The sequence below is a fragment of the Meriones unguiculatus genome, chromosome 9, assembly GCF_030254825.1.
Source record: "Meriones unguiculatus strain TT.TT164.6M chromosome 9, Bangor_MerUng_6.1, whole genome shotgun sequence".
Classification (NCBI taxonomy): Eukaryota; Metazoa; Chordata; class Mammalia; order Rodentia; family Muridae; genus Meriones; species Meriones unguiculatus.
Genome location: NC_083357.1, coordinates 40,997,967 through 41,025,906, shown reverse-complemented (window position 1 = coordinate 41,025,906; position 27,940 = coordinate 40,997,967). Strand labels below are relative to the sequence as shown.

The 27,940-nt window shown below is 40.1% G+C and overlaps 1 protein-coding gene across 2 annotated transcripts; it reads left to right on the top strand.

Annotated features, from left to right (window-relative positions):
- The first annotated feature begins 33 nt into the window (after positions 1-33).
- Positions 34-27,519, top strand: Spryd7 (SPRY domain containing 7). Of its 2 annotated transcripts, XM_021657987.2 has the most exons (5): positions 39-331; positions 12,238-12,354; positions 15,325-15,491; positions 21,167-21,269; positions 26,549-27,519. In XM_021657987.2, exons 1-5 carry the CDS (start codon positions 226-228, stop codon positions 26,644-26,646), a joined length of 591 nt encoding a protein of 196 aa, XP_021513662.1. In that variant the 5' UTR covers positions 39-225; the 3' UTR covers positions 26,647-27,519. The 2 variants fall into 2 exon arrangements, with proteins under 2 accessions (XP_021513663.1, XP_021513662.1); XM_021657988.2 differs by lacking the exon at positions 21,167-21,269 and having other exon boundaries at positions 34-331; positions 26,549-26,650.
- The last annotated feature ends 421 nt before the right edge of the window (positions 27,520-27,940 follow it).

The following is a 27,940-nucleotide window of genomic DNA, read 5'->3' as shown; positions in this document are numbered from 1 at the left end:
GCCCTACCCACCCGCCACACCCTCTCCAGTCGGTCTGGTCGTTGGCCCCGCCCACCTCCCGACCCCGTCCCTCCCCGCCGGGCTGTCCTCGCTTCTCCGTCCGGGGCCCTGGCCTTAGCTTCGGCTTCTCCACCCGGACCGGGAGTCGTGGTGCGGGCTGCGAAGCTCCAGCGACCCTAGAAACCTTCGGGCGCGGGCTGAGCGGCGGGGCTGAGTAGCTGCGCCATGGCCGCGTCGGTGTGGTGCTGCCTGCGCTGCTGCAGGGACGGCGCGACCGGCCACATTCCTCTCAAGGAGATGCCGGCCGTCCAGCTGGACACGCAGCACATGGGTAAGGGCCTCTGGACTGGACTCAACGGCCGCAGGGGGCCGAGGGAAGTGGGGCGGGGACCACGTGACCGACCGCGCAGTCACCCGGGCACCCTGTGGCCTCTCGCTGGCCGCGGCTACCGGGCCAGGGCTATGCCAGCGTCGGGGGCGGTGGACTCCATCTCCAGGTGAAGAGTCAGGTGTCCCCAGGTGAAGAAAGCCAGGCCGCCCGCCATCACAGCCCGGGTGGTGGCTGTCACCCAATGTTTGCTGAATCCTGTCTTCAGTACAATCAAATATGGGCAATTTTCCTCTCACTTCCTGAAGCCCAAACAAGGCCGGTTGCAGAAGCCTGGAGTAACATGCCACTTCCACTAAAATCTTCATTGCTGGACTCCTTAGTCACTATTGGGAGCGCTGTAATTTCATCTGACTCTCCTCTTGTCATCGGGTCAAGCGATTGCAAAACAGACCAGCACTTTACTCCTTCTCATCCATCTCATCCATGTTTTTGTTTTTGTTTTTCCAGATCCCAATGGCTTAATAATCAATAATAATTTCTCATCCGATGTTCTCCCACTCTGTAGCATCTTTCCCCACATACTATCACTTCACTTTTTATAACCCGCCCCCCCCAAAAAAAAATAGTTCCAGGCTTCTGGAATATTGTCCAGTCAGGGGAGATTTCCCAGAATAATTATTTCAGTTAGAGTACTGTCTTTCTATGGATTATTACAATAAACTAATGTGCTTTTGATTTCCCCAAATACCTCATTGTCTAAAGGACAGCGTATTTAAGTAACACATGCATTCTTAATATTTACAGCAAAACTTTCTTCTACAAGTCTGAAAACATTGTCCATTTTATTTTCCATTGCAATACTATATGCAGTCCTTGTTTCCTATCTTGTACAGCAGCAGTACTTTAATACTTGTCTCTAGTGCTTAAATAAATACCTTTAAGCTCTTTCTTACCACTATAGACAATGGATGTTCAGACCTTGCACTTTCAGGAAATGTGTCTATCTAATTTTACTCACTTAGTGAATGAATATGACTTTTTGGTGACAAGACACTATATTAAGTGCCGGGGATAACGTTAGAGGGCTATAGTGGACTTTTTCTTCTTTTTTTTATTCTTTATTAGTTACACTTTATTCACTTTGTATCCCCCTGTGGTTCCCTTCCTCCTCCCATCCCAATCTCTCCCTTCCTCCAACCTCTGCATGCATGCCCCTCCCCAAGTCCACTGATAGGGGAGGTCTTCTTTTCCTTCCTTCTGATCTTAGTCAATTAGGTCTTATTAGGAGTGGCTGCATTGTCTTCTTCTGTGGCCTGGTAATGTTGCTTCACCCTCAGGGGGAGGTAATTAAAGAGCAGGCCAATCAGTTCATGTCAGAGACTGTCCCTGTTCCTATTACAATGGAACCCACTTGGATACTGAACTGCCATGGGCTACATTTGTGCAGGGGGTCTTTGGTTATCTCCATGCATAGTCCATGGTTGGAGTATCAGTCTCAGGAAAGACCCCTGTGCTCAGATTTTTTGGTTCTGTTGCTCTCCTTGTGGAGTTCCTGTCCTCTCCAGATCTTAGTGTTTCCCAGTTCTTTGATAAGATTCCCTGCACTCTGCCCAAAGGTTGCCCATAAGTCTCAGCATCTGCATTGATAGTCTTCAGGGCAGAGCCTTTCAGAGGTCCTCTTTGTCAGGCTCCCAACTTGTTCCCTCTTTTCTCCTTCTTCTGATGTCCATCCTTTTTGCCTTTCTGGATAGGAATTGAGCATTTTAGCAAGAGTCCTCCCTCTTCATTAGTTTCTTTAGGTGTACAGATTTAGTAGGTTTATCCTATATTATATGTCTATATGAGTGAGTATATACTGTGTGCATCTTTTGCTTCTGGGATAGCTCACTCAGGATGATCTTTTCCAGATCCCACCATTTACCTGCAAATTTCATGATTTCCTTGTTTTTTTGCTGAGTAATATTCCATTGTGTATGTATACCACAATTTCTGCATCCATTCCTCCACTGAGGGGCATCTGGGCTGTTTCCAGCTTCTGGCTATTACAAATAAGGCTGCTTATTTGTAATAATGGTTGAGCAAATGTCCTTATTGTGTACTTGAGCCTCTTTTGGGTATATGCCTAGGAGTGGTATAGCTGGATCTTGAGGAAGTGCTATTTCTAGTTGTCTGAGAAAGCACCAGATTGCTTTCCAGAGTGGTTGTACAAGTTTACATTCCCACCAGCAGTGAAGGAGGGTTCCCCTTTCTCCACAACCTCTCCGGCATGTGTTGTCACTTGAGTTTTTGATCTTAGCCATTCTGATGGGTGTAATGGGAAATCTTAGGGTTGTTTGGTTTCTATGCCAGTACCATGCGGTTTTTAGTATTGTTGCTCTATAGTACAGCTTGAGATCAGGGATGGAGATACCTCCAGAAGATCTTTTACTGTAGAGAATTGTTTTAGCAATTCTAGGTTTCTTGTTGTTCCATATGAAGGTGAGAATTTTTCTTTCAAGGTCTGTAAAGAATTGTGTTGGTAATTTGATGGGAATTGCATTGAATTTGTAGATTGCTTTTGGTAAGATGGCCATTTTTACTATGTTAATCCTGCCAAGCCATGAGCATGGGAGATCTTTCCATCTTCTGATATCTTCTTCTAATTCTTTCTTCAGAGACCTGAAATTTTTTTCATACGAGTCTTTGAGTTGCTTGGTTAGGGTTACACCAAGTTACTTTATGTCATTTGTGGCTATGGTGAAGGGTGTTGTTTCTATAATTTCTTTCTTGGCCCTTTTGTCTTTTGTATACAGGAGGGCTACTGATTTTTTTGAGTTAATTTTGTATCCAGTCACTTTGCTGAAGGTGTTAATCAGCTGTAGGAGTTCCCTGGTAGAATTTTTGGGGTCACTCAGGTATACTATCATATCATCTGCAAATAGTGATACTTTGATTTCTTCCTTTCCAATTTGTATCCCCTTGATCTCCTTCAATTGTCTTATTGCCCTAGCCAGGACTTCAAGAACAATGTTGAAGAGATATGGAAAGAGTGGGCAGCCTTGCCTTGTCCCTGATTTCAGTGGGAATGATTTAAATTTCTCTTCATTGAGTTTGATATTGGCTATAGGCTTGCTGTATATTGCCTTTACTATGTTCAGGTATGTGCCATGTATCCCTGATCCCTCCAAGACTTTAAAGATGAATGGATGTTGGATTTTGTCAAATACCTTCTTAGCATCTAAGGAGATGATCATATGTTTTTTCTCCTTCAGTTTGTTTATGTGGTAGATCACATTGATGGATTTCCGTATATTGAACCACCCCTGCATACCTGGGATAAAGCCTACTTGGTCGTAGTGGATGATATATTTGATGTATTCTTGGATTCAGTTTGCAAGTATTTTGTTGAGTATTTTTGCATCGATGTTCATGAGGGAGATTGGCCTGAAATTCTCTTTCTTTGTTGGCTCTTTGTGAGGTTTAGGTACCAAGGTGACTGTGGCTTCATAGAATGAGTTTGGTAGTGTTCCTTCTGTTTCTATTTTGTGTGATAGTTTGAAGAGTATTGGTGTTAGCTCTTCTTTGAAGATCTGGTAGAATTCTGCGCTGAAACCATCTGGCCCTGGGCTTTTTTTGCATGGTAGACTTTTGATGACAGCTTCTATTTCCTTGGGGGATATTGGACTATTTAATTGGTTTACCTGGTCTTGATTCAGCTTTGGCATGTGGAATCGGTCAAGAAAATTGTCCGTTTCATTTAGATTTTCAAATTTTGTGGCATATAGACTTTGGAAGTAAGACCTAATTATTGTTTGAATTTCCTCAGTGTCTGTGGTTATGTCCCCCTTTTCGTTTCTGATTTTGTTGATTTGGATAGTTTCTCTTAGTTAGTTAGCCTTTTAGTTAGTTTGGCTAAGGATTTGTCTATCTTGTTGATTTTCTTAAAAAACCAGCTCTTGGTTTCATTGATTCTTTGAATTGTTTTATTTGGTTCTAATTTATTGATTTCAGCCCTGAGTTTGATTATTTCCATCCATCTACTCCTTTTTGGTGTGTCTGCTTCTTCTTTTTCTAGGGTTTTTAAGTGAGCCATTAAGTTGCTTGAATGAACTGTCTCTTGAATGAACTTTCTTCTTGAAGGCACTTAGTGCTATGAACTTTTGTCTTAGCACTGCTTTCATTGTGTCCCACAAGTTTGGGTATGTTGTGCCTTCATTTTCATTGAATTCTAGGAAGACATTAATTTCTTTCTTTATTTCTTCCCTGACCCAGCTGTCATTTAGTAGCAAGTTGTTCAGTTTCCATGTGTGGTAGGCCTTTTGCTTTTTCTGTTGTTGTTGAGGTCCAGCTTTATTCCATGGTGATCAGATAGGATACAAGGGATTATTTCAGTCTTCTTGTATCTGTTGAGTCTTGCTTTGTGACCAACTATATGGTCTATTTTGGAGAAGGTTCCATGAGGTGCTGAGAAGAAGGTAAATTCTTTTGCGTTTGGGTGAAAGGTTCTGTAGATGTCCATGAGGCCCATTTGATTCATGACCTCTATCAGAATTATTGTTTCTTTGTTTAACTTCTGTTTTGTTGACTGGTCCTTTGTTGAGAGTGGGGTGTTGAAGTCTCCCACTATTAATGTGTGGGGGTCTATGTGTGGTTTAAGTTCTATTAAAGTTTCTTTTACAAATGTGGGTGCCCTTGCATTTGGGGCATAGATGTTCAGGATTGTGATATCTTCCTGGTGGATTTTTCCCTTGATGAGTATGAAGTGTCCTTCTCTATCTCTTTTGATTAATTTTGGTTGAAAATCTATTTTATTAGATATTGGAATGGCTACTCCTGCTTGCTTCTTGGGTCCATTTACTTGGAAAACTGTCTTCCAGCCCTTTACTCTCAGGTAATGTCTATCTTTGTGATTTAGGTGTGTTTCTTGTATACAACAGATTGTTGGGTCTTGTTTACGCATCCATTCTGTTAGTCTGTGTCTTTTTATTGGAGAATTGAATCCATTGATGTTGAGGGAGATTAATGACCAGTGGCTGTTAGATCCTTTGATATTGATGTTGGCTATAGTAGTGTGTTTGTGTGTTTGGCTACTTTTGGTTTTGCTGTAGTGAGGTTATTTATTTCCTGTGTTTTCTTAAAAGTAGTTGGTTTTCTTGGGTTGTATTTTTTTTCTAGTATCTTCTGTAATGCTGGATTTGTGTGTAGGTTTTGTTGAAATTTGTTTTTGTCATTGAATATCTTGTTTTCTCAGTCTATGAGGACTGAGAGTTTTGCTGGGTACAGGAGCCTAGGCTGACATCTGTATTCTCTTCGGGTCTGCATGATATCTGTACAGGCTCTTCTGGCTTTCATAGTTTCTGTTGAGAAGTCAGGTGTGATTCTGATGGGTTTGCCATTATATGTTACTTGGCCTTTTTCCCTTGCAGCTTTTAGTATTTTTTCTTTGTTCTGTATACTTACTGTTTTGATTATTATATGACAGAAGGATTTTCTTTTCTGGTCTAATTTATTAGGTGTTCTGTAGGCCTCTTATATTCTTATAGGCCTCTCCTTTAAGTTGGGGAAATTTTCTTCAATGATTTTGTTGAAAATATTTTCTGGGCCTTGGAGGAGGGAATCTTCTTTTTCCTCCATTCCTATTATTCTTAGGTTTTGTCTTTTTATGTTGTCTTGGATTTCTTGGATGGTTTGTGTCAGGAAGTTTGTAGATTTATTATTTTCTTTGATGGATACATCGATTTCTTCCATTGTAGCATCCACACCTGAGATTCTTTCTTCCATCTCTTGTAGTCTGTTGGTTATGATTACCTCTGTAGTTCCTGTTTTCTTTCCTAGGTTCTCCCTTTCCATGATTTCCTCCATTTGTGTTTTCTTTAATTCTTCCAATTCTGTCTTCAAATCTTGAGCCATTTTGTTGATTTGCTTCACCTGTCTGACTGTATTTTCCTGTTTTTCCTTCAATTCCTTCAGCTGCTGGTTTTAACCTTCCTCTGTTTCTTTTATTTCTTTCAGTGATTTAATCATTTCCTCTCTGAACGCCACAAGCTGTTTGGCTGCATCTTCCTGTATTTCTTTACGGATGACCATAATCTGTTTTATTATATCTTCCCCTAAATCTTTACACACTTTATTTGCTCCCTCCATTAACCTCTTCATAAGCATAGATGTAAGGTCATCTTCTTGAATTTCACTTATGTTAGGGTATCCAGGGCTACTTGTCCCTAGATAACTGGGTTCTGGGGATGCCATATTACTTTGCCTTTGTTGGTTGTGCTTTTTTGCTGGCCTCTACCCATGTCTCTGTCTCAGGTGTTTTCTGTTAATTTCTGGTGCCTGCTGGGTTCTGGGGTGGGGAGAATCCACTTGGCGGGGTTCTGAAGTTCTCTTCTGCTTTTTGAGTGTGGTCAACTGAATGGTGGTGCTTCGCAGGAATTGTCACAGTTCACTTCAGGTGTATGGACCTGTGTGGTAACTGTGGTGTTCAGGTAGGCTCTCCTCTCATCAGGAGAGGTTCTGGTTATGGCTGTCTGCTGCTGGGTTTCTTGCTCTGAATTTAGTGAGCAGCAGCTGTTGCTCTTAAGGTGTAATTGTTGGGTTCAGCTCTCTTGAAGAACCAGGGATTCCCACAGTTTTGTCAGTTTAGCTAGGGATAACTGGTTGATCCTTGGAAAGCAGTATCTGAGGGCTGCTGTAATGGCTTTTGTAGGTCTGAGGATGCAGCTGTGTGCCCCAGTCCCCTAGTGGTACTCAATAATGGCAGGTGAGCACAGCGCTCATGCCTGCAGTAGAAGAGCCTAGAGTCTGCGTGGATCCAGAAAGTCTTTTGGTGCTGGGTGTCCTGAGCGTTAGTCTTGATGATCCCCCCCCCCGCTGTGGGGTTTCCTACTGACAGGGACACCCAGTCTTTGCTTTGGGGACAGCAGTTCTGTCTGTGATGGCGGGTAGAACCGCAGGCACAGACTTACGTGGCTCCGCCTTTCTATGTTCCTGGGGATTGGGTGCCTGGGCGTCTGCTGAAACTGGGTAATTTTTCCCTGAGACCTTTTCAGGGTGGTGGTATCAGCTGAGTGCTCTGAGATCAGACCAGCCGTTCCCCTCCCTGTGGGTTTGCACCTGACAGAGAAACTCAGTCTCTGGTGCCCTGGGGCCCACAGTTCTATCTGGAGCAGTGCCTGGGTCCCCAGCTCTGGCTCTGGGCTGGCTCCTGGGCACCCGTGGAACCCCAAGTCTTTTCCAGGGGATGTCTGGGTGACCTAAGGTCAGTTCCAATCGTTTCCTGCACCGTGGGGTTATCTCTCGACTGAAAAATCCAGTCTCTGATGTTGTGGTACCCACAGTTCAGTCTGGGACAGCACGCTGGCATGTGGCTCTGGGCTGGCGACCAAGCAACCGGTGGAACAGGGATCTCTTCTGTGGTTTAGCTGGGTGAGTTAAAGCTGATTGGATCCCCCACCATGGGGTATCCTCTCACCTGGGAAATACAATCACTTGTATTTTAGGGCCATGAGTTCTGACTGCTGGTCACTGTGCCAATCCTTCTGTGCTGCTGTTCAGAATGTGAGTCATCCTGGTGCCACCATCTTGCTGAATCCTATAGTGGACTTTTGAGACCCTGCCTTATCCCTGGCCTTTGTCTTCTTTGGAAAGAACAAATTGATCCATTGAATTATTTCACTGTTTCCCATTCTCCAGTGCTGTCTGGCCCCTCAGGAACCGAGTGAAGTACAGTGATACCATCTCCCAATTTCTTTCCACCCATGGAATTTTTTTTCTTAACCTGTCTTACAATAAGTTGAAATTGATATGAGAACCACAGTAAAAAAGTAAGAGGAGTGTTGAATTAGAAGAATGATTCAAACATGAATTCATTTTTGTCATTATTTAGTCAACTTACAACCTGATGGAAGCTCCTTTCCTTCTCTCCTCCTAGAGGTACCCCAATGGGTACCAACCCACCCTGGTACATCAAGTCTCAGCAGGACTAAGTGCATCTCTCCCACTGAGGCCAGAGAAAAGAACCCAGTTATGGGAAAAGGATCCATCAATTGATCTCAAGTTGAAAACATGGGAAACATACTACATGTGTTTGGTTATGGGAAAGATTATGTAACCTAAAGAATATATTTGGAGCTGGGCGTGGTGGTGCATGCCTGTGATCCCAGCATTCCCAGAGGCAGAGGCAGGCAGATCTTTGTTAGTTCAAGGCCAGCCTGGTCTGCAAAGCCAGTCCGGGATAGCCAGGGCTACACAGAAACCCTGTCTTGGAAAAAAAAAAAAAAGAATGTATTTGGGTGTTTTGTTTGTTTGTTTCATTTTTGTTTGTTTTGTTTGGTTTGGGTTTGGGTTTTTTTGTTGTTGTTGTCGTTTTGTTTTGTTTTGTGAGACAGGGTTTCTCTGTGTAGCCTTAGCTGTTCTAGACTCACTTTGTAGAAAAGGCTGGCCTCAAACTCATAAAGGTCCACCTGCTTCTGCCTCTTAAGTGATGGGATTAAAGGCATGGGCCACCACCACCTGACTATGTTGTTGGGTTTTTAAAGGGGTTAGTCCCTCTATATTGCTTAAGTAGTTTCCAATTCCTGGGTTGAAACCACCCTGCCACGTCAGCCTTCCACATAGCTATGACTACAGGCTACAGGCATAGTCAGCCACCATGCCCAACATGCTTTTTCACTTTCCTTTTTTTTTGGAAATATATCTTTCAAGTCTAAACAATGATGTTCCATTACTCAAAACAGTTTTGGGGTTTAAAATATATTTTTATTGATTCTTTGAATTATAAATTGGTCTTTTAAGATAGCTGGCTTTCAAGGTGGCTACTTTGGGAAGGATGGTACTTGTCCTGGTTCTGTTTTGTTGCTGTTGTTATTCATTTTTGGCAACTTGACACAAGCTAGAGTTACTGGCAAGAAGGCCCTCAGTTGAGAAGATACCTCCATCCAGGTTGCCTGTAGGCAAGTTTATAGAGCTTTTTTTTTGTGTGTGTGACTAATGGTTGTTGTGGATAGGCCTAGCCCATTGCAGGGTGGTGCCATCCCTGGACAAGCTGTCCCAAGTTGCATAAGAAAGCAGGTTGAGAAAACCAGGAGGTGCAGGCCAATAATCAGAGTTTCTTCTTGGCCTCTGCTTCAATTCTGCCTCCAGCTTCCTGCCTTAAGGACCTGCTTCTCTCTTTTTGTGAATTTGTTGTGGAATTGTAAGCAAAAGAAGCCCTGTCTTCCCTGAGTTGCTATGGTCATATGGTTTTATTAAAGGAATAAAAACTTAAGACAGCATTCATTTGGAAATTTCTAATATTTATTAACACACAGTCTTTGGCTGTATTTTTGTAGTGGTCTGTCTGTACTCAAATCTGATTGACTTTCCAAGGTGGTTAATAAAACTGTGAACTACTTAGGTCCAAGTATAGAATGCCGTTGTCCTAAGCAAAGAAAAGTAGCTCGCAGTGATCCTCCACTGATTCACAAAGGCCCCAGAATGATCTCTGAATATGTTCGCCTTTCTGCATGAACTACCTCAGATAGGAAGTACAACAACATAAATAAGAGAGTGACGTGGTCAGAGTTGTTCATGTAGTTCCAACTCACGCAACAGACTCATTGTTTTAAAAATCTTTTCATGTTTCCATTAACGCAGTGCCACAGGATGAAATAGAAAGCAGTAAATGGTCTATTATACAGGTGGGCCATATGTAGAAGAACAGTTAGAAAAAGAAAGTATCATTTATTTGCAAACCCTTAGAAATGATTTTCACGAAACTCATTCTTCTCAGTTTCAAGAACTGAGATTTACAACTCAGAATTGTTCACATGATGGGGCAAATGTATTGCTGTGACTCAACGTGCAAAAGCAGCAGTGGCTTCAGGGAAAGACACAGTGCCGCCAGAGAGCAGCTTTGGGTTTGCTTGGGTTTGTTAGAGTTGCTAAATCTCCTGCCTTCTACTACTTGCTCCAGAAGGCTAGAGGCCAGTTGCCATGGTCATTTGCTGCAACTCTCTACTTTTTCTTATATATACAGCAAGAATGAAAGTGTCTTCAGTTGTTCTCTCCAGAAGTCCTGACACTTTCCCTGATTATGGTTTGCTAGGTCAAATAATTGTTCCTGATTTAATCAATGTGACTACAAAATGTGAAGTCTACTTACAGACTTAACCCACCTCAGATGCTGAAGCCCTGGACTGAGTCCTCAGAGTTGTTGGATTTCAAGAGGGAAGGCTGTCCACAGAAGGAAAGCACCTGCTACTTGTTCACTGCGAAGCACAGCTTGTTTATTCACTTCCATATGTTATTTACTAAGTGCCTATTAGAAGCCAAGAATTATACTGTCTTTAACATCAAGGAAGAGACTCGATTTGAAACTGCTAGAGTGATATGGGGCAGTTAGATGCAAATCATTTATAAAATTTGCTGCAATAATTTGATGTTTTTGTTTTCATTGTAAAATTGCATTTATTTTTTTATTTTGTGCATTTACGTGTGTGTGAGTGTGGTTAGGAACAGATGCGGAGCCAGAGGATTACATGTACTTGTGATTCTCCTGCCTCTGCTGCTTCAGCCTGTCCTATGTTCCACCATAGCTAATACAGAATAACTTGCAAGAGGCAGTTCTCTCCTTCCAACAGTTAAGGTTGTTAGACTTGGTGACAAGTGGCTGAGTCATCTCACCAGCTCAGAAATTGGGTTTTAATATTTTATAAAACTAGAGGTCAGAGGACTACGTGTAGGAGTCAGCTTTCTTCTACCATGTGTGTTCCGGGGACCAAACTTAGGTCTTCTGAGGCTTTGTGGCAGGTGCCAACCCTTAAAATTTTTAATTAAACAAACAAACCAAAAAATGTATTTACCTTAACAGTGTATGCTCTTAAAACAACCAGTTTAGAATGATTGTTTTGTTTAAATAGGAACACAGCCTTCTGGAGGTATGCTGCTTTGTCCTAATATTTGTATCTGTTTGGCCTATGGTTTTATTGCTGGGGAGGAGATAATGGGGGCCATAAACTTACTCCTCTGCTCAACTTGACTTCTCCAGTGTAATAATTATAAGACTGTTGGTAATGGCTTCCATTTAGTAGATGCTTAGCTGTCTTCTAATAGATTGTCTTGATTCATTTGTTTAGAATTGAAAATTGTACCAATATAGTAAGTTTTTAAAGTTTTGGGGGCTTGGCTTAAATGAAAATTGCTAAATTATCTAATCTGTTTATTGGTTGAAAATTAAATGAGTTAGTCTCCTAACTTATGTGTTTTTTTACATTTATTTTGTGTGCATTTATGGGGGCACATGTGTCATGGCTTGCACATGGGAGTCAGTTCATAATGTGGGTTGCTGAGATCAAACTCAGGTGGTCATTGGGCTTGGTGGCAAGTGCCTTTGCCAGATAAACCATCTCACTGACCCCCCCTTTACAAATAATTTAAATACTCATCATAGTTTAGTTTAGTTGAAACAATTTAATTGAAAAAGACTCATTGCTACAATATGTTATATATAACCAGTCTATTAAAAAGTAGAAAATAAACTATTTAAAATAATCTATCCATATTCCATATATTTGAAAAGACTAATAATATTCCTGGTTTATTGTTGTTGACTGAATCAGTGACAGGGCCTGGGACAGTGGCTTAGTGGTAAAGTGCTTGCTGTGTGAAGACCTGTGTTTGAATTCCCTACCACCCACACAAAAAGCTGGGCATAAAAGTACATGTCTGTAACTGAGGCACTAATGGGCCAAAACAAGAAGATCCAAGGGGCTCACTGGCCAGCCAGTCTGACCAGTGACCTCCAGGTTCTGGTTCAAAAAATAAGATGGGAGGCTTTTTAGGAAGACACTTGATACTGATCTTTGAGAACTACCCCTGAGTACTTGCTCCTCCCACGGCCTCTTTTACAATCGAATTAACTGTGATTGTGGTATCTGTGTTTTGTTTAGGAACAGATGTTGTCATTGTGAAAAATGGAAGAAGAATCTGTGGCACGGGAGGTTGTTTAGCCAGTGCACCCTTACATCAGAACAAAAGCTACTTCGAGTTCAAAATCCAGTCTACCGGTTAGTACAATTGCACTTAACTATTAAAGGTCAATTATTATGAATATGAACAATAATTGTTAACATGAAAAAATTTCAGGAAATGATTAAGAAAAAGTCCCAAACTCTGTAGACAGGGCCTAGTCTTCCACTCTTGTGATCCAGGTTAAATCAGTTTGCTAAACTGGGTTTCATTTTCTCTTCTATGGAATAGGAATTATAGGAGCTGCACTGTCTGCCATGTAGGAGTTTTTATGACAGTGTTTTAAGACAAGACATGCTGCTGGGCGCGGTGGTGCATGCTTGCCTGCAATCCCAGCATTCCGCAGAGGCAGGCAGACCTCTGAGTTCGAGGCCAGCCTGTTCTACAAAGCAAGTCCAGCACAGCCAAGGCTACACAGAGAAACTCTGTCTCAAACACCCACCCCACCCTCCAAAAAAAGACAGGACATGCTGAGCAGATGTAAGACACTAGCATTATTTAAGGTTCTAAGGCCACTCTTACTATGTTAGACATATAAAGTATGTGGACTCTTGCTATATTTCATGTTAGGATGAAGGGTAATCTTTTGATCTGAGCTTTCCCCTTAACTCTTTTACCAAGATACTTTGGTTGTTTGTTTTCTGAAGCAGTCATCAGATACAGAATCCTGGAAGAAATCTGAAGTGTACTTCCTATGCTTGATGTTATAACAAAGTAATCCCAGCATTTGGGAGTCCGTCAGAGGGTGCCAGATCTCTGTAAGTTTTAGACTACCCTGGCTTACCTACTGAGTTCTAAGCCAGCGAGGGATACGTGGTGACTTGGTGCATGGCTGTGTTCTTTCCCAGCCACAGAGAGGCGTGAAGTCATGGGAGGACACTGGTGTTGCAAAGTCACCCACCTCGTGAGAGCCAGGAAACAGAGAGTGATGACATGGAAGAGGCTGTGCAAAGGTGTGGTTCCAGTAACCTCCTTTCTCTCAAACAAGTCCCAGTTCCTACTTTTTACCACCTTCTAATCATGCCAATATACTCTGACTGCACCAAGGCACTAACCCCCTGAGGAAAGCAGAGCCCTCATGATACAGTCACCTCTCCGATTAAATTCATCAATAGGGATCCACTTGGTTCTTTGTGGGGGACACTTCATAACCATAAGACTTCTCTTTGCAATTTTATGGAGTTTCTTGAATTATATAACTATAATTATGTAATAGTCTGAATGACTATTAGGATCTTAACTTATAGTGATATTATGGGGAGATTTGTGGGTTTTTTGTTTTTAGTAAAAGCAATAGTATAAAGAGACCTCTGGTGAAATCTTTACGAGTGATAAGTACAGAGTAAGAAAACTGCAGTGGAGAGAATCCCACTCTTTGGACAATGTGGTACTTGTGTAGCTGGTTTCTTATAATAGTTTATACTGGCTTTCTTAGGTGAATGGCATAAATCCAAGTCTGTCCACTGTGCTGTTTAAGTTACCGCACTGACTATTGACTGCCCCCAATATGTGCTTGCTTCTTAAAGAAGAAAAAGTGTTTGAACCTAAATCTAATATAGATCTAGATGTGGATGTTTCTGTGAGGGACACAATTTATAGTGCCATCCCTAGGACAGATGGGCTGTTGGAGTGTCAATGCTGTCTTGGAAGTTAGAGGTTAAAGAGTAAGGACACTGCAGAACTCTGTCTGCAAATGTTACGAAGTTATTATTGTCAACCTGCTGTCATTCTCATAAGTGTCTCTTTGGAGAGACAAACTATATGGTCAAAGTATCTCAGACATCAAGAGAGTAAAATCCAGACATGCACGCATGACAGATTCAGTCAGTCCAGAAAAAAGTATTAACAGAATGGAGTTCAGACCTTTGTCCATGAATAGTGTTCCTTCTGATTTCAATAAAAACTGAAAAGGTAGAAGCTTGAGAAAAAGTCCAAGACTGTAGACATTTTGTTTGGCTGGGCAAGAGAATGCTTGTTTCTATAGATACAATCTGGTGGTGGAGCACTTACCTGGTGGGTGTGAGGTACTGGATTTAGATGCCCAGCGTTAAGAAAATTATTTTAGATCTTATTCATGTTCAGACTTTATAAAATTGTTCATAACATACTATTACTCCTTACTCTTTTTAAAAATAATTAAAGACAACTTATAAAAGTTGTCTTTAATGACCAAGGTAATTTATAAAAGTAGGTATTTAATTGGGGTCTTGCTTATAGTTGAGAGGGTGATCATCATGGCAGGGAGCATTGCGGCAGGCAGGCAAACATGGTGCTGGAGCAGTAGCTGAAAGCTTACATCTTATTTATAGGCAGGAGGCAGAGAGAGAGAATGGGCCTGTCGTGGGCTTTTGAAACCTCAAAGCCTACCCCCAGTGACATACCTCCTCCAACATGGTCACAGACCAGACCTAATCCTGCCTAACAGTCTACCAACTGCAGACCAAGCATTCAAATGTATCAGCCTGTTGGGGCCATTCTCATTCAAACCACCACTCCTTGTAAGTACTTAGACCCAGCAGATGAAGTTCAGTACCGTGCCCAACATAACAAAACTGTGATTGTTCAAAGATTCTGGTGGGGGTGTGAAAATCGGAGGTCAATCTTAGAATCAGTGACTCTGTCCTCCTTCCTCTTTGACTTGGGTTCTGAGGTTCAAACCCAGGTTTTCAGGCTTGTCACTTTATCTGCTGAGCCATCTCACTGACCTTGCAACCCACTTTTTAAAAAGTTGGTTTTTATATAACAGAAGCAACTAACAATGGTATATACCCTTGACCGCAGCACTGAGGGTGCCCAGGCAGGCAAATCTTTTGAGTTCAAGGCCAACCTGGTATATATACTTAGTTCCAAGTCCAAGCTAGCCAGAGTCACATGGTGAGACCTGGCTGGAAAAGAAAGGAAGAAGGAAGGCAAAAGAAAAAGAAAAGCAGTTGATACTCCCTTTTAAAATAAAACCTTTTATACTTGTGTTCTTCACATTTGTGATGTATTTAAACTTTTATTTTTAGGAATCTGGGGTATAGGTGTTGCAACTCAGAAAGTTAACTTGAACCAGATTCCTCTTGGCCGAGATAAGCATAGTCTGGTGATGAGAAATGATGGAGCCCTGTACCACAACAATGAAGAGAAAAACAGGCTGCCGGCAAACAGCCTTCCTCAGGAGGGAGATGTGGTGGTGAGTGTCCTGGTAGAGTTGCTGTCACTGTAAATTATTAAACCTGAGCTGTGTTGACTTGATGTGGTTTTACATGGCAGGTTATGACTTTTATTACAAAGCCCTGGGATTGAGTCTAATGAGATGGTACCATTTCCAGAGAGAACGCTTGCCAAATACTGCTTCCTCACTTCATTGCTCTGTCTTTTTTGGAGTTTCTAGCAAACCAGGACATGAGGGTGACTGACCCTGTATTTTCATGTAGCAAGATCGTTGGCTGCTAAACAATATTCCACTGTCACAGAGAAACCTTGACATTCATTATATTTGTTTATTTATTTATTTATTTATTTATTATTTGCTTTTTTTAAGACAGGGTTTCTCTGTGTAGCCTTGGCTGTCCTGGACTTGCTTTATAAACCAGGCTGGCCTCAAACTCACAGAAATCCCCCCTGCCTCTGCCTCCCTGAGTTCTGGGATTAAAGGTGTACACTGCCACACCTGGCTGACATAAAATTTTTAAAGTTTTTCTGATCATACTAGAGGATATTAGGTATTTTTGAGGCCAGAGATTTCTCCGAATATTTCATATTTATTAATGTTATAATAATAAATTATTATTAATTTATTATATTAATTTATATAATTAATAAATTATTAATTTATTAATGTTAGGAACCTATTTGAAACTATAGCAAGTGTTCATCTATGTTAAATCCAATCTTATTAAATAACTCTAACTTTCAGAACCCTTCAAAGAACTGGACTCAAAAATTCCAAGGGTTAGAACAGAGCATGGTGGCACATAACTTTAATCTCATCACAGAGAAGGTAGAGGCAGGGGCATCTCTAAGAGTTTGAAACCAGCCTAGTCTAGACAGTGAGTTCCAGACCAACTATGTATAGTGAGACCTTGTCCAAAAACACTCTCAAAGGTTGCTTAGAGAAGTTCTTATTTTTGTTTTGTTTTGTTTTGTTTTGTTTTGTTTTGTTTCAGTTTTGGTTGGTGGTGGTGCTAGTAGTTTTATCAAGTTCTAGGACAGCCGGGGCTATATAGCAAGATCCTGTCTCAAAAGAGAAACAAAAAGATTAGTTGCTAAAGAAAAAGAGATAAAAGGCTAAAGAAAAAGAGACATAAACTATTTTAAAATCTGCTTTTCTTTTTTTTTTTAAGTAGTTGTATGTTGGTTAGTTTTTGTTGTTTTATCAAGTTGACAAAAGCTTGGATCATCTGGGAAGAGGAAACCTCAATTGAGGAAGTACTTATGTCAAACTGGTCTGTAGACAAGTCTGTGAGGGATCTTCTTGATTAATGATTGGTGTGCATGGGTCCAACCAACTGTGGACATGGTGCCCAAAACAAGTGGTCTTGGGTCATATCAAAATGTAAGCTGAATGAACCATAGAGAACAATCCAGTTATCAGCACTCCTCCATGCCTCTGCTTTAGTTCCTGTCTCCAGGTTCCTACCCTGAGTTCTTGCCTTGACTTCCCGTCATGATGGAGTGTATAAGCTGTGAGATGAAATAAACCCTTTCTTCCTCAAGTTGCTTTTGGTCATGGTGTTTATCAGAGCAATAAAAAGCAAACCAAGACTAGTTGACTTTTTTATGTTTTAGGTCATTGCCAGATATTCACAATATGGATCATCCTTATATAAATAATTTATTGGGCAGGATCTCCCTTTGTAGCCCTGACTGGCCTAGAATTTGCTGTGTAGACCAGGCTAGCCTAGAAATTATAGAGGTCTACCTGCCTCTGCCTTTTGAGTGCTGACATCAAAGAAATGTGCCACCATGCCCAGCTAACTGATTATTTAAAAGAGATTTTTTTTCTGTCAAGTTGAGGCTGTCAACCTATTTATAATAAAAGTTGAAACAGATGTCTTCTTCATTGTAATCCTGAACTTCTGCATATTTTGCCTTTCTGTCCCATCTCATTCATTGAGATGACTGCTACCACAGGTTGACAGATCTGAGAATGCCACTGTTAGTCTGTCAGCACAGTTAAATCAGACTTTGAGCTTTCATGCCCATCCGATAAAAAAAAAGATCTAAAATGTTAAATATATGCATAATCAAGGAAGCTGACCCACATCTTCCTCATCTGAACGCTTGGTTTTCAAAACTGTCAACAGTGGCAGCAGGAGCAGCTGACAGGAAACTACTCTTGTGTTTCATGGTGTGGCTGTCGAAGACTCAAGGTTTTTACATCATATAGAAAGCAGGCTAGGTTAGAACAGAACTTGAACTGAACTTGGCTGGAGGAGATGAGAGAGATTCTTAACATCCTTCCAAATTTTGGGGTTTTGTTATTCTGATTGATGCCTAATTTATAACTTAACTTGCAGTGGACTGTGGTGCCACAGGTAGTGAGGGATGTCTGGACTCAGTCCCATAAAGAGAACCGTACATTCTTTTCTATGCAATTATATTTTGAGTTTTTAAAAATGAAAACAGACCTCTTTACTAAAAATGTGACAAGCGTATTTTTAGGGTTTTTAAACTAAAATGAAACAAACAATTACTACATCATTGTAGTAGGCTTGATGGTTCATGTCTATAATCATAGCACTTGAGAGGCAGAAATAAGAGGGTCACCTCAAATTCAAGGCCAGCCTGAGCTCTATATACTGAGTTCCAGGACAGCCAGGGCTACTAAGTAAGACTCTGCCTCAAATCAGTTATGCAGTGTTTATTTGATTGTATATTAAGATAGGGCCTTGTGTAGCCCAGGCTGGCCACAGACTTTCTAAGTAGCTGTGTAGGATGACCTCTGTCTTCTGAGGTCCTGCCTCATGCCAAGTTCTAGTTGCAGCGGTGCTAGGGATCAAACTCAGAGCTTTGGGCATGCTGGAAAACACTCTGTCAACTGAGTACATTCCCAGCCCCCAAGTCATTGTTTAACTGTAGCTTTGCTAAAATTTGAGTAGTTCTTTATAGCCCTTACCACACTGACTCTCCTGAACCTTTGCTGAGAAAGGGAGTTGAAGCTAGGTAATGAATGCATCGACGAAAGCATCTGAGTTTGTCTGTTGTTAGTTGACCCAGATCCAGTTATCCAGAGACCCACAGAAGCAGTCTCCTCCATGCTCCTACTTGGTTTCTTGTTTGTTTGTATTGCTTTCTTTTTTTGTTTTGTTTTGTTTATTATTTGAAAGAGCTCTCTGGCCTCTATTCTTTCTTTTTAAAAATGACTGGCATGCAGGCATACATGCAGTACAGAACACTATATATAATAAAGAAATATTTTTAAATGACTGTTATTGTTGTGCTGCATCTCAAATCTTAGGTCTCATATATAGTAGGCTGCCTTCCCAGCCCTAGTTAGTAATTCTAAGTTGAATATGCCTTACCTGAAATGCTTGGGACTAGAAAAGTTTCCAACTTCAGGGTTTTGTTTGATGTTGGAATTTTTATAAGTACAGATTGAGATTTCTTAATGTGAAAGGACCAAGGCAATGTAAGCATGGAATCCTTCTACACCTGGGAAGTTATTTATATTATATATTTTGTTTTGTTGCAGTATGTGTGGGGGGGTCGTTTTTCCTGTAGGTATGTGCAAATGTACATTCCTGGTGCCTGTGGAGGCCAGAAGAAGGTTTCCAATCTTCTGTGGAGTTAGACCTGCCACGTGGATGTCCTCCCAAGAGCAGGCAGTGTGGCTGTGAGCGTGTCTCTGCAGTGCAAGGAGTTTAGAACTTTATTTAAAGTGAACTGAGGGGTGGCTCGCATGTCACATGGAACTGGTAGTCATCAGAGGACAATGTAGGAGTTTTCTCCTCCTACCATTTGGGTCCAGGATCAGATTCAGGCTTTGTGGCAAGAACATTTACCCTGCGGAGCCATTTTGTAGGCCCAGTTTTTCACAGTATTTTTAGTGTGCTTTTATTTTGACTCTGACCCATCATATGAGATCAGTTTTGGAATTTTCTATGTGTGATACAATAGTGTAGTCTATGGGCTCAGAAAGTTTCAGGTTTTGGAGCCTTTCATATTTTTTAATAGGGATTCCAACCTGTATTGTAGAATGTTTTAAGAAAAGGAATATGTGGCATAGTAAGAGTGTCTTCAGCCAACATTTTGGTTTAAATCTCAGTTCTGCCACTTTCTAGCTGTGCAGCCTTAGGTAAGTTACTTAACCTTTCTGTGCTTCAGCTGCCTCATCCATTAAAATGGATATAACTGTCTTGTGAGTATTAAATGACTAAATATGAAATGTCTAGAATAATGCCCCCTAGGGCCGGCTGTCTCAAATGACCACTAGAACTGCAACTGTATGACTAATGTCATTTTCTAGCCATTATTAGTGTATATAGCAATGTATTTTTATTCTTATTTAAGCTATTCTTTTTAACTAGGTACTCACCATCATTCATATTAAACTGTAGATACTGGTTTTACTTGAAATCTGGGTAAAAAGAGAGAAATGTATTGATTTCTTACAAATAACTTATCTAGGAATAACTTTGTGGGTAAGAGCACTTGTTCTTCCAGAGACCTAAGTTAGTTCCTGATACCCATATTGGGCAGCTTACAACTACCTATACCTCCAGCCCCAGGAAATTCAACACCCTTTTCTGGACTCCTTGGATACCTGTCTGCATGTGTGCATATTCATAATCAGACACACATATAAAACATTTCTAAGTTTAAAAATGTTAAAGTTTTTTTATTTATTATTTTTATACAGTATTCTGTCTCCATATGAACCAGCATACCAGAAGAGGGCACCAGATCTCATTAAAGATAGTTAGAGCCACCATACAGATGCCGGGAATTGAACTGAGGACTTTGGAAGAACAGCCAGTGCTCTTAACCTCTGAGCCATCTCTGCAGCCCTGACTAATTTTTTTTTTTTTTAATAAATGACATGTATCAGTTCGTCTTTTCATAACTTGAAAAGAATGACAGGTAGTCACCACAAATGGGGAACAGTGTTTTTCCCCATCAGATAAAAATCTGTAGAAAGACCAGTTGGTTTTTTGTTTGTTTGTTTTTGAGACAGGGTTTCTCTATATAGACCTGACTGTCCTGGACTCCAGTTTGTAGACCAGGCTGGCCTCGAACTCAGAGATCTACCTGCCTTTGCCTCCCCAGCCCTGAAATTAAAGATATGTGCCGCCACACCCAGCACAGTGAGGTTTTTTTGGTTTTTTGTTTGTTTTGTTTTTTTATTTTATGAGTTTAAGAGAGTCTTCATGACATGTGAGCTTACTCTTACTATTGAAATAATAAAATCCAGGTTATCCAGATATAATACTTTAATTAAACTCTTATCTTTGTTTTACCTCTGATTGGAATTTTAATCCCCTCAGTAATCACTAGTTGATTACTGAAGTGGACTACCAGATTGTCATTTCTTTTTTTGTTTTGTTTTAGCTTGTTGTTGTTTTTTTTGGGTTGGATTGGTTGGTTTGGTTTGGTTTTTCAAAACAGGGTTTTTCTGTTTAGCCTTGGACTCACTTTGTAGACAAGGCTGACCTTGAATTCATATTGATCCACCTGCCTCTGCCTCTTTGAGTGCTGGGAGTACAGACCACCATGCCTGGGTCAGATTGTCAGTTCTAATAAAAGCTCCTGTGACCCCATGCTTTGTGTCTGTGAGCATGCTTCTCAGTCAGTGCTTTAAGTTATTTAGGTTTTTGTTCAACAGTTATATTTCTATCCTTAAATTTTTTTTTCTTTTCTTCATAGGGTATAACATATGACCATGTAGAGCTAAATGTGTATTTGAATGGGAAAAATATGCATTGTCCAGCATCAGGTATACGAGGAACAGTGTATCCTGTTGTATATGGTAAGCTAAGATGGTACTCATCTATTGGTATATACATGTTAACTGTTGTTTACCATTTATGTTAGTTTTGTAGTTAACATTCAGAAGTCTGAACAAGTTGTTAATAAGGATTTTATCTGGAGTATACTCAGAACATTCCATTATCTCTGCAGAATTAAGATTTATATTTATTCACTACATACTATAAAAGTTTCCTGAGTACATAGTGATTGTAATTAACTATCCACAACCGTGTCCCCTTTTATCCTATCATTTGTTTGCTTTTTTAAATTTTTCCTGTGATCGGTGTTTTGCCTGAGTATGTCTGTGCACCACACATGTGCCTGGTACTGGAGGATACCAGAAGCATTGGAGTTACATATGTCTTTGAGCTGCCAGGGGGTCCCGGGAACTGAACCCTGGTCCTTTGGAAGAACAGCAAGTGCTTTTTTTTTTTTTTTTTTTTTTTTTTTTTTTTTTTTTTTTATCAGTTACATTTTATTAACTCTGTATCCCAGCCATGTCCCCATCCCTCATTCCCTCCCAGTCCCTCCCTCCCTCCCTCATCTCCACCGTGCCCCTTTCCAAGTCCACTGATAGGGGGGACCTCCTCCCCATTCATCTGATCCTGTTTTATCAGGTATCTTCAGGACTGGCTGCAAAGCCCTCCTCTGTGGCCTAACAGGACTGCTCCTCCCTTCGGGGGTGGGGAGACCAAAGAGCCAGTCATTGAGTTCCTGTTAGAAATAGTCCCTGTTCCCCTCACTTTGGGAAATCAATTGATTACTGAGCTACCACAGGCTACATCTGAGTGGAGGTTCTAGGTTATATCCATACATGGTCCTTGGTTGAATGTCAGTCTCAAAAAAGACCCTGTGCCCAGATATATTTGGTCCTTGTGGAGCTCCTATCCTTTCCCCATCAGACTAACTCCCCTTCTTTCTTATGATTCCCTGTACTCTGCCAAAGGTTTGGTCATGAGTCTTTGCTTTGAAAACACTGCTAGTTAGAGTCTTTCAGATGCGCTCAGTAGACTCCTGTCTTAGGTTCAATGCTCATCCCATCTGTCTTTCTAAATGAGGATTGATCATCTTACCCCATGTCCGCTCAATTGATTATCTTTTTTAGGTGTATAGATTTCATTATGTTTATCATATCTTATAGGTCTATATAAGTGAGTATATCCCATGTTTGTCTTTCTCCTTCTGGGATATTTCACTCAGAATGATCTTTTCTAGATCCCACCATTTGCCTGCAAATTTCATGATTTCCTCCTTTTTGATTGCTGAGTAGTATTCCATTGTATAAAAATACCACAATTTCTGTACCCATTCCACCGTTGATGGACATCTGGGTTGTTTCCAGGTTCTGGCTATTACAAATAGAGCTGCTATAAACATGGTTGAGCAAGTGTCCTTTTTGTGTACTTGAACAAACTTTGGGTATATACCTAGCAGTGGTATAGCTGGGTCTGGAGGAAGCACTATTCCTATTTGTCTTAGAAAGCGCCAGATAGCTTTCCAGAGTGGTTGTACCAGTTTACATTCCCACCAGCAGTGGAGGAGGGTTCCCCTTTCTCCACAACCTCTCCAGCATGTGTTATCGCTTGAGTTTTTCATCTTGGCCATTCTGATGGGTGTAAGGTGATATCTCAGGGTCGTTTTGATTTGCATTTCCCTGATGGCTAATGAGGATGAGCATTTCTTTAAGTGTTTTTCTGCCATTCGATATTCCTCTGTCGAGAATTCTCTGTTTAGCTCTGTTCCCCATTTTTTAATTGGATTACTTGGTTTGCTGCTTTTCAGCTTCTTTAGTTCTTTGTATATACTGGATATTAGTCCTCTGTCAGATAAAGGGTTAGTGAAGATTCTTTCCCAATCTGTAGGCAGTCATTTTGTTTTGATGACGGTATCCTTTGCTTTACAGAAACTTTTCAGTTTCATGAGGTCCCATTTATTGATTGTTGCTCTTAGAGCCTGTGCTGTTGGTGTTCTGTTCAGGAAGTTGTCTCCTGTGCCAATGAGTTCTAGGCTGTTCCCCACTTTTTTTTCCAATTGATTTAGGGTATCTGGTTTTATGTTGAGGTCCTTGATCCACTTTGACTTTAGTTTTGTGCAGGGTGATAAATATGGATCTATTTTCATTTTTCTGCATGTAGACATCCAGTTGGTCCAGCACCATTTGTTGAAGATGCTGTCTTTTTTCCATTGAATGGAATTGGCTTCTTTGTCGAATATCGAGTATTCATAGGTGTGTGGATTTATTTCTGGGTCTTCTATGCGGTTCCATTGATCCTCCTTTCTGTTTCTATGCCAATACCATGCAGTTTTTATTACTGTTGCCCTGTAGTACAGCTTGAGATCAGGAATGGAGATACCTCCAGATGATCTGTTGTTGTACAGGATCGTTTTGGAGATTCTGGGTTTTTTGTTTCTCCATATGAAGCTGAGAATCTTTTTTTCAAGGTCTGTAAAGAATTGAGTTGGTATTTTGATGGGAATTGCATTGAATCTGTAGATTGCTTTTGGCAGTATGGCCATTTTCACAATGTTAATCCTACCAATCCATGAGCACGGGAGATCTTTCCATCTTCTGATATCTTCTTCGATTTCTTTCTTCAGAGACTTGAAGTTTTTCTCAAACAGGTCTTTCACTCAGCAAGTGCTTTTAACCACCAAGCCATTCTTCCAGGCCCTTATCTACAAATGTTTTTCTACAATTACTAAGATAGAGGAGTTGACCAAGAAATGAAACTGTAGCAAGTAACTAGGAAATTTTATGTGGCTTGAACATTTATTGCATTATAAGATTACCTAAACATTGTCACTCTTCTGAGAGAAATTTTGACTTAGAATAATTTCAGATTAGCTTTTGTTTTTGATAGCCATGATATATAAGTGCTATCATTTTCTGTATAGTTGGTCTCTAAAATTAGGCTGTGTTGATGACTCGTAATGCCTTTAATATTTTATTATAGAAAATTTCAAACATTCAAGAAAGAGAATATTATTATAAGCTATCATGTGCTTGTCACCCACTTGAATTATCTGTTTGTAGCCATGCAGGTTTCATCAAATCCAGCACTTCTTTTTTCACTCTTTCTTGAATTATTTTGAGGCATATTGCAGACATATCATTTTGTTAATAAATATTTTATACTTATCTCTAAAAACTAAGGTCTTAAGCCAGGAATGGCGACACGCACCTTTAATTTTAGGACTTGGGAGGCAGAGGCAGGTGGAGCTACACAGGAAGACCCTGTCTCCAAAAAACCCAAAAAAATCAGGGGCTAGAGAGATGGCTCAGTGGTTAAGAGCACTGGATGTTCTTCCAGAAGACCAGGGTTCAATTTCCAGCACCCGCATGGGACCCTCAAATGTCTGTAATTCCAGTTCCAGGTGCTCAAGTGCCCTCACACAGACATACATACAGGGAAACACCAGTGCACACTAATAAATAAATAAATAAATAAATAAATAAATAAATAAATAAATGAGATAGTAATAATAAAAGTAATAATAAAATAAAATTAAGAAAAAAACAAAAAACTAAGGTGTTTGTCTTTTGAAAAACCCTAACTGTAATGCCTCCATCATCCTATTCTGCTCTTAGTACATATTTTGCCAACATCAGATCAATAAATATGACTTTAATGACATATGATATTGTAATTTGGTCATTTATACTCCCCATTACCTTCTGTCATTCCCTCACACTGAGCCAGATAACTATATGGTGAGTTCCAGAACAGCTAGGACTACATAGAGAGACCCTGTCTCAAAAAAACAGAGAAAAAAAAGTGTGTTTTAAATTCAATGTAGGTTAGTATCCTTATATATTGAGTAAGCTTAAAAGAAATTGTTTTATTTGCTGGAATGTAAATGTAGCTTAATATTTAAACAAGTTAGCCTGAGAAATTAAAGATCAGTAGAATAGCTAAATTCATACCAGTGAGTGTATGAAATAAAATTATTCTAAAATACTTCCAGGGGCTGAAGAATTGGCTCAGCCACTAAGAGTACTTGCTGCTCTTACAGGGGACGCAGGTTGTGCTCTTATCATCTGTATTGGGTAGCTCACAACTGCCTGTAACTGCAGTGTCAAGGGGTCTGGTTCTCTCTTCTGGACTTCACGGCTGTCGGTACTCATGTGGGCAGGTGATCACAGGCATGCACACACAACTTAAAATAATAAAATCTTTCAAAACATAAAGTGCTTTTTGACATTATTTAAATGAAGCAAATTATATGTAGGAAAACATATAATTTAATTTGATTAATAATTCCATTAAACTAGATATTTTAATAGTCTGGTGCTATTTAAGATAAAAATAAAATTCCCTTTGTTCTGCATCTTGTCTTATTCTTAATCCTAAAACTAAAACAGTCCACTTTCATTCTCTCTACTTTTTATTCGAGATAGAGTTTTTCTGTGTAGCTTTGGCCGTCCTAGAACTCACTCTGTAGACTAGGCTGGCCTTGAACTCAAGGATCCACTTGCCACTCTGCATCCCAAATGCTGGGACTAAAAGTGTGTACCGACACTGCCCGGCTGACTCTACTCTTAAACACAGCCTATAGAGAGAAAAGACTGTGCAGCCCTGAGGTTTACTAACAGAGCCAACACTTGAAGGCTAATCTAAGCTTGCAGTAGTTTCTGAAATTCTTTTTCTTTGCAATGGTCATTTTGTTTTGTCACCATCATGGTCAAGATAATGAACATATCTTAATAATCTGTGGCTCTGACCTCTCCAACCAAGTTCCCACCAGGCAGCTGTGGGTCTGGTATTGCTCACTTAGATTAGCCTGCATTTCCTAAATATTACGTAAATAGAATCAGATGCTTAATACTCCTTTCTGGTGTAGCTTCTCTCACTTAGCATAAGTAGTTAAGATATAGATTCATCCATGTTTCAGCATATATCGGCCTTATTTATTTATTTATTTATTTATTTATTTATTTGCTCTGTAGTAAAAGCCCGTGTGCCTGTACCAGAATTTGTTTATCCCTTTATCACTTAGTAGCTATTATGCTTATTTGTGATTTTTGATCATTATATGTAAACCTGCTGTGAGTGTTTGTACATATATACATATATATGTACATGCACATAAAAATAGAATTAAAACACTTAAAATATTATGTTAGGAAAGTAGTTTCTGTTTCATTGTTCAATGGTGCTAGAACCCAGGAACGTTGCTAAGCATGTGCTCTGTCACTGAGTTACACTCTGCCTGAAAAGAGTGTTTCATAATTATGTGTGCCTTCTAACTTAATTTCTTTCTTTTTTGCCTTTCTAGTTGACGACAGTGCAATTTTGGATTGCCAGTTCAGTGAATTTTATCATACTCCTCCACCTGGTTTTGAAAAAATATTATTTGAGCAGCAGATCTTCTGAATGAGTTGGTTTTCAAAACTTACGCTTCTGCACCGTCACACAAGTGCTTAACTTAATAAAGCTCTCCCTGATCTAGAAATAAGAACACATTCTGAAAACTGAGCTTCTTATTGTTGTCTAAGGAACCCGTATATTCATTATTCCATACTGAGGTTTGATTTAAAAGATTTAGGCAACTTATTTAATCTTATTTAAACAAATAAACCATGGGTTTGATTAACAGTATTATGTGGTAATATGTATATAAATATTTAAAGGGAATTTTTCTTATATAAAGTATTTGTTTGACAATGATGTGTAATTGAGTGTGTTTTGGGTTTTTGTTTTGTTTTGTTTTGTTTTGTTTGTCATTCTGAACTTGAGTCACCACAATCTGTACTCCAATAATTTTGTGTACTTGTCCATTTTGATAAAATGAAATGGCCGGAACTTATATACCTGGCAGCTTAGTTTTGCTAATGTATTTCCTCTGATGATAGAGTACTTTTCTTAAAACTGAAACTGCTTCTTTTGCTGTGTTATATCACTGCTTTCTGTTGCCTTTCTGAAAGATGAGAGACTAGTTATCAGAGTATCTTGTTGAAGACCATCAAGCTGACGAAGTAGTGATTGATTGTACACAGGACACTGGCAGACATATAGAAGAGTTATGATGCTTTAAATATAAGCGAGCCAAGTATGTTGGCATGCACCTTCATTCCCAGCACGTGGGAGACAAAGGCAGGTAGCTGAGTTGGAGGCTAGCCTGGTCTGTATAGAGAGTATTATTAAATACCAGGACAACCAGGGCTGTGTAGGGAGAACCTATCCAAAAAAAAAAAAAAAATCTAATTGTTTGTTTGCTGTAAAGAATAATAAAGACTTATGAAGGAATATTCAGTGTTGTATTTAAAACATTCTTCTTTTTTTGTTAATTCTATGGTAATTTTAGAAGTTTTGAAGTAACTGAGTCCTGATGGTGCTGAGCCTTTGATCTTCACTGTCCTTTAGTTAACATCCAGACTGAACCAATCCCATCTTCAAACAATTACATTCTTTTTCTCAAATAAGCATAGTCAAGACAGGTCACAACAAGTAGTGTGGTATATGGGGAAAGGAAAACATGGGTGCTAGAATGCAGAGAATAGTTGCCCAATGTCCTTCTGTCCTCTGCTGAGTTTCTGAGGGCCCACCTTACACAAAGGGTAATCATACTGACTTGCTGAGAGTCTGTGACTAGTTGATGCTGTGTGAAATGCTTTAATTATCAGGCACTTAAAAAACCCGGTTGCCTTTGTTGTAAAGCAGTGGCTTT

Coding starts and splice junctions, on each gene's coding strand:
- Spryd7 (XM_021657987.2), top strand. CDS start 226: ATGGCCGCGTCGGTGTGGTGCTGCCTGCGCTGCTGCAGGGACGGCGCG. Junction 15,492..21,166: donor CTCAGGAGGGAGATGTGGTG/GTGAGTGTCCTG, acceptor TTTTCTTCATAG/GGTATAACATATGACCATGT. Junction 21,270..26,548: donor AGTGTATCCTGTTGTATATG/GTAAGCTAAGAT, acceptor TTGCCTTTCTAG/TTGACGACAGTGCAATTTTG.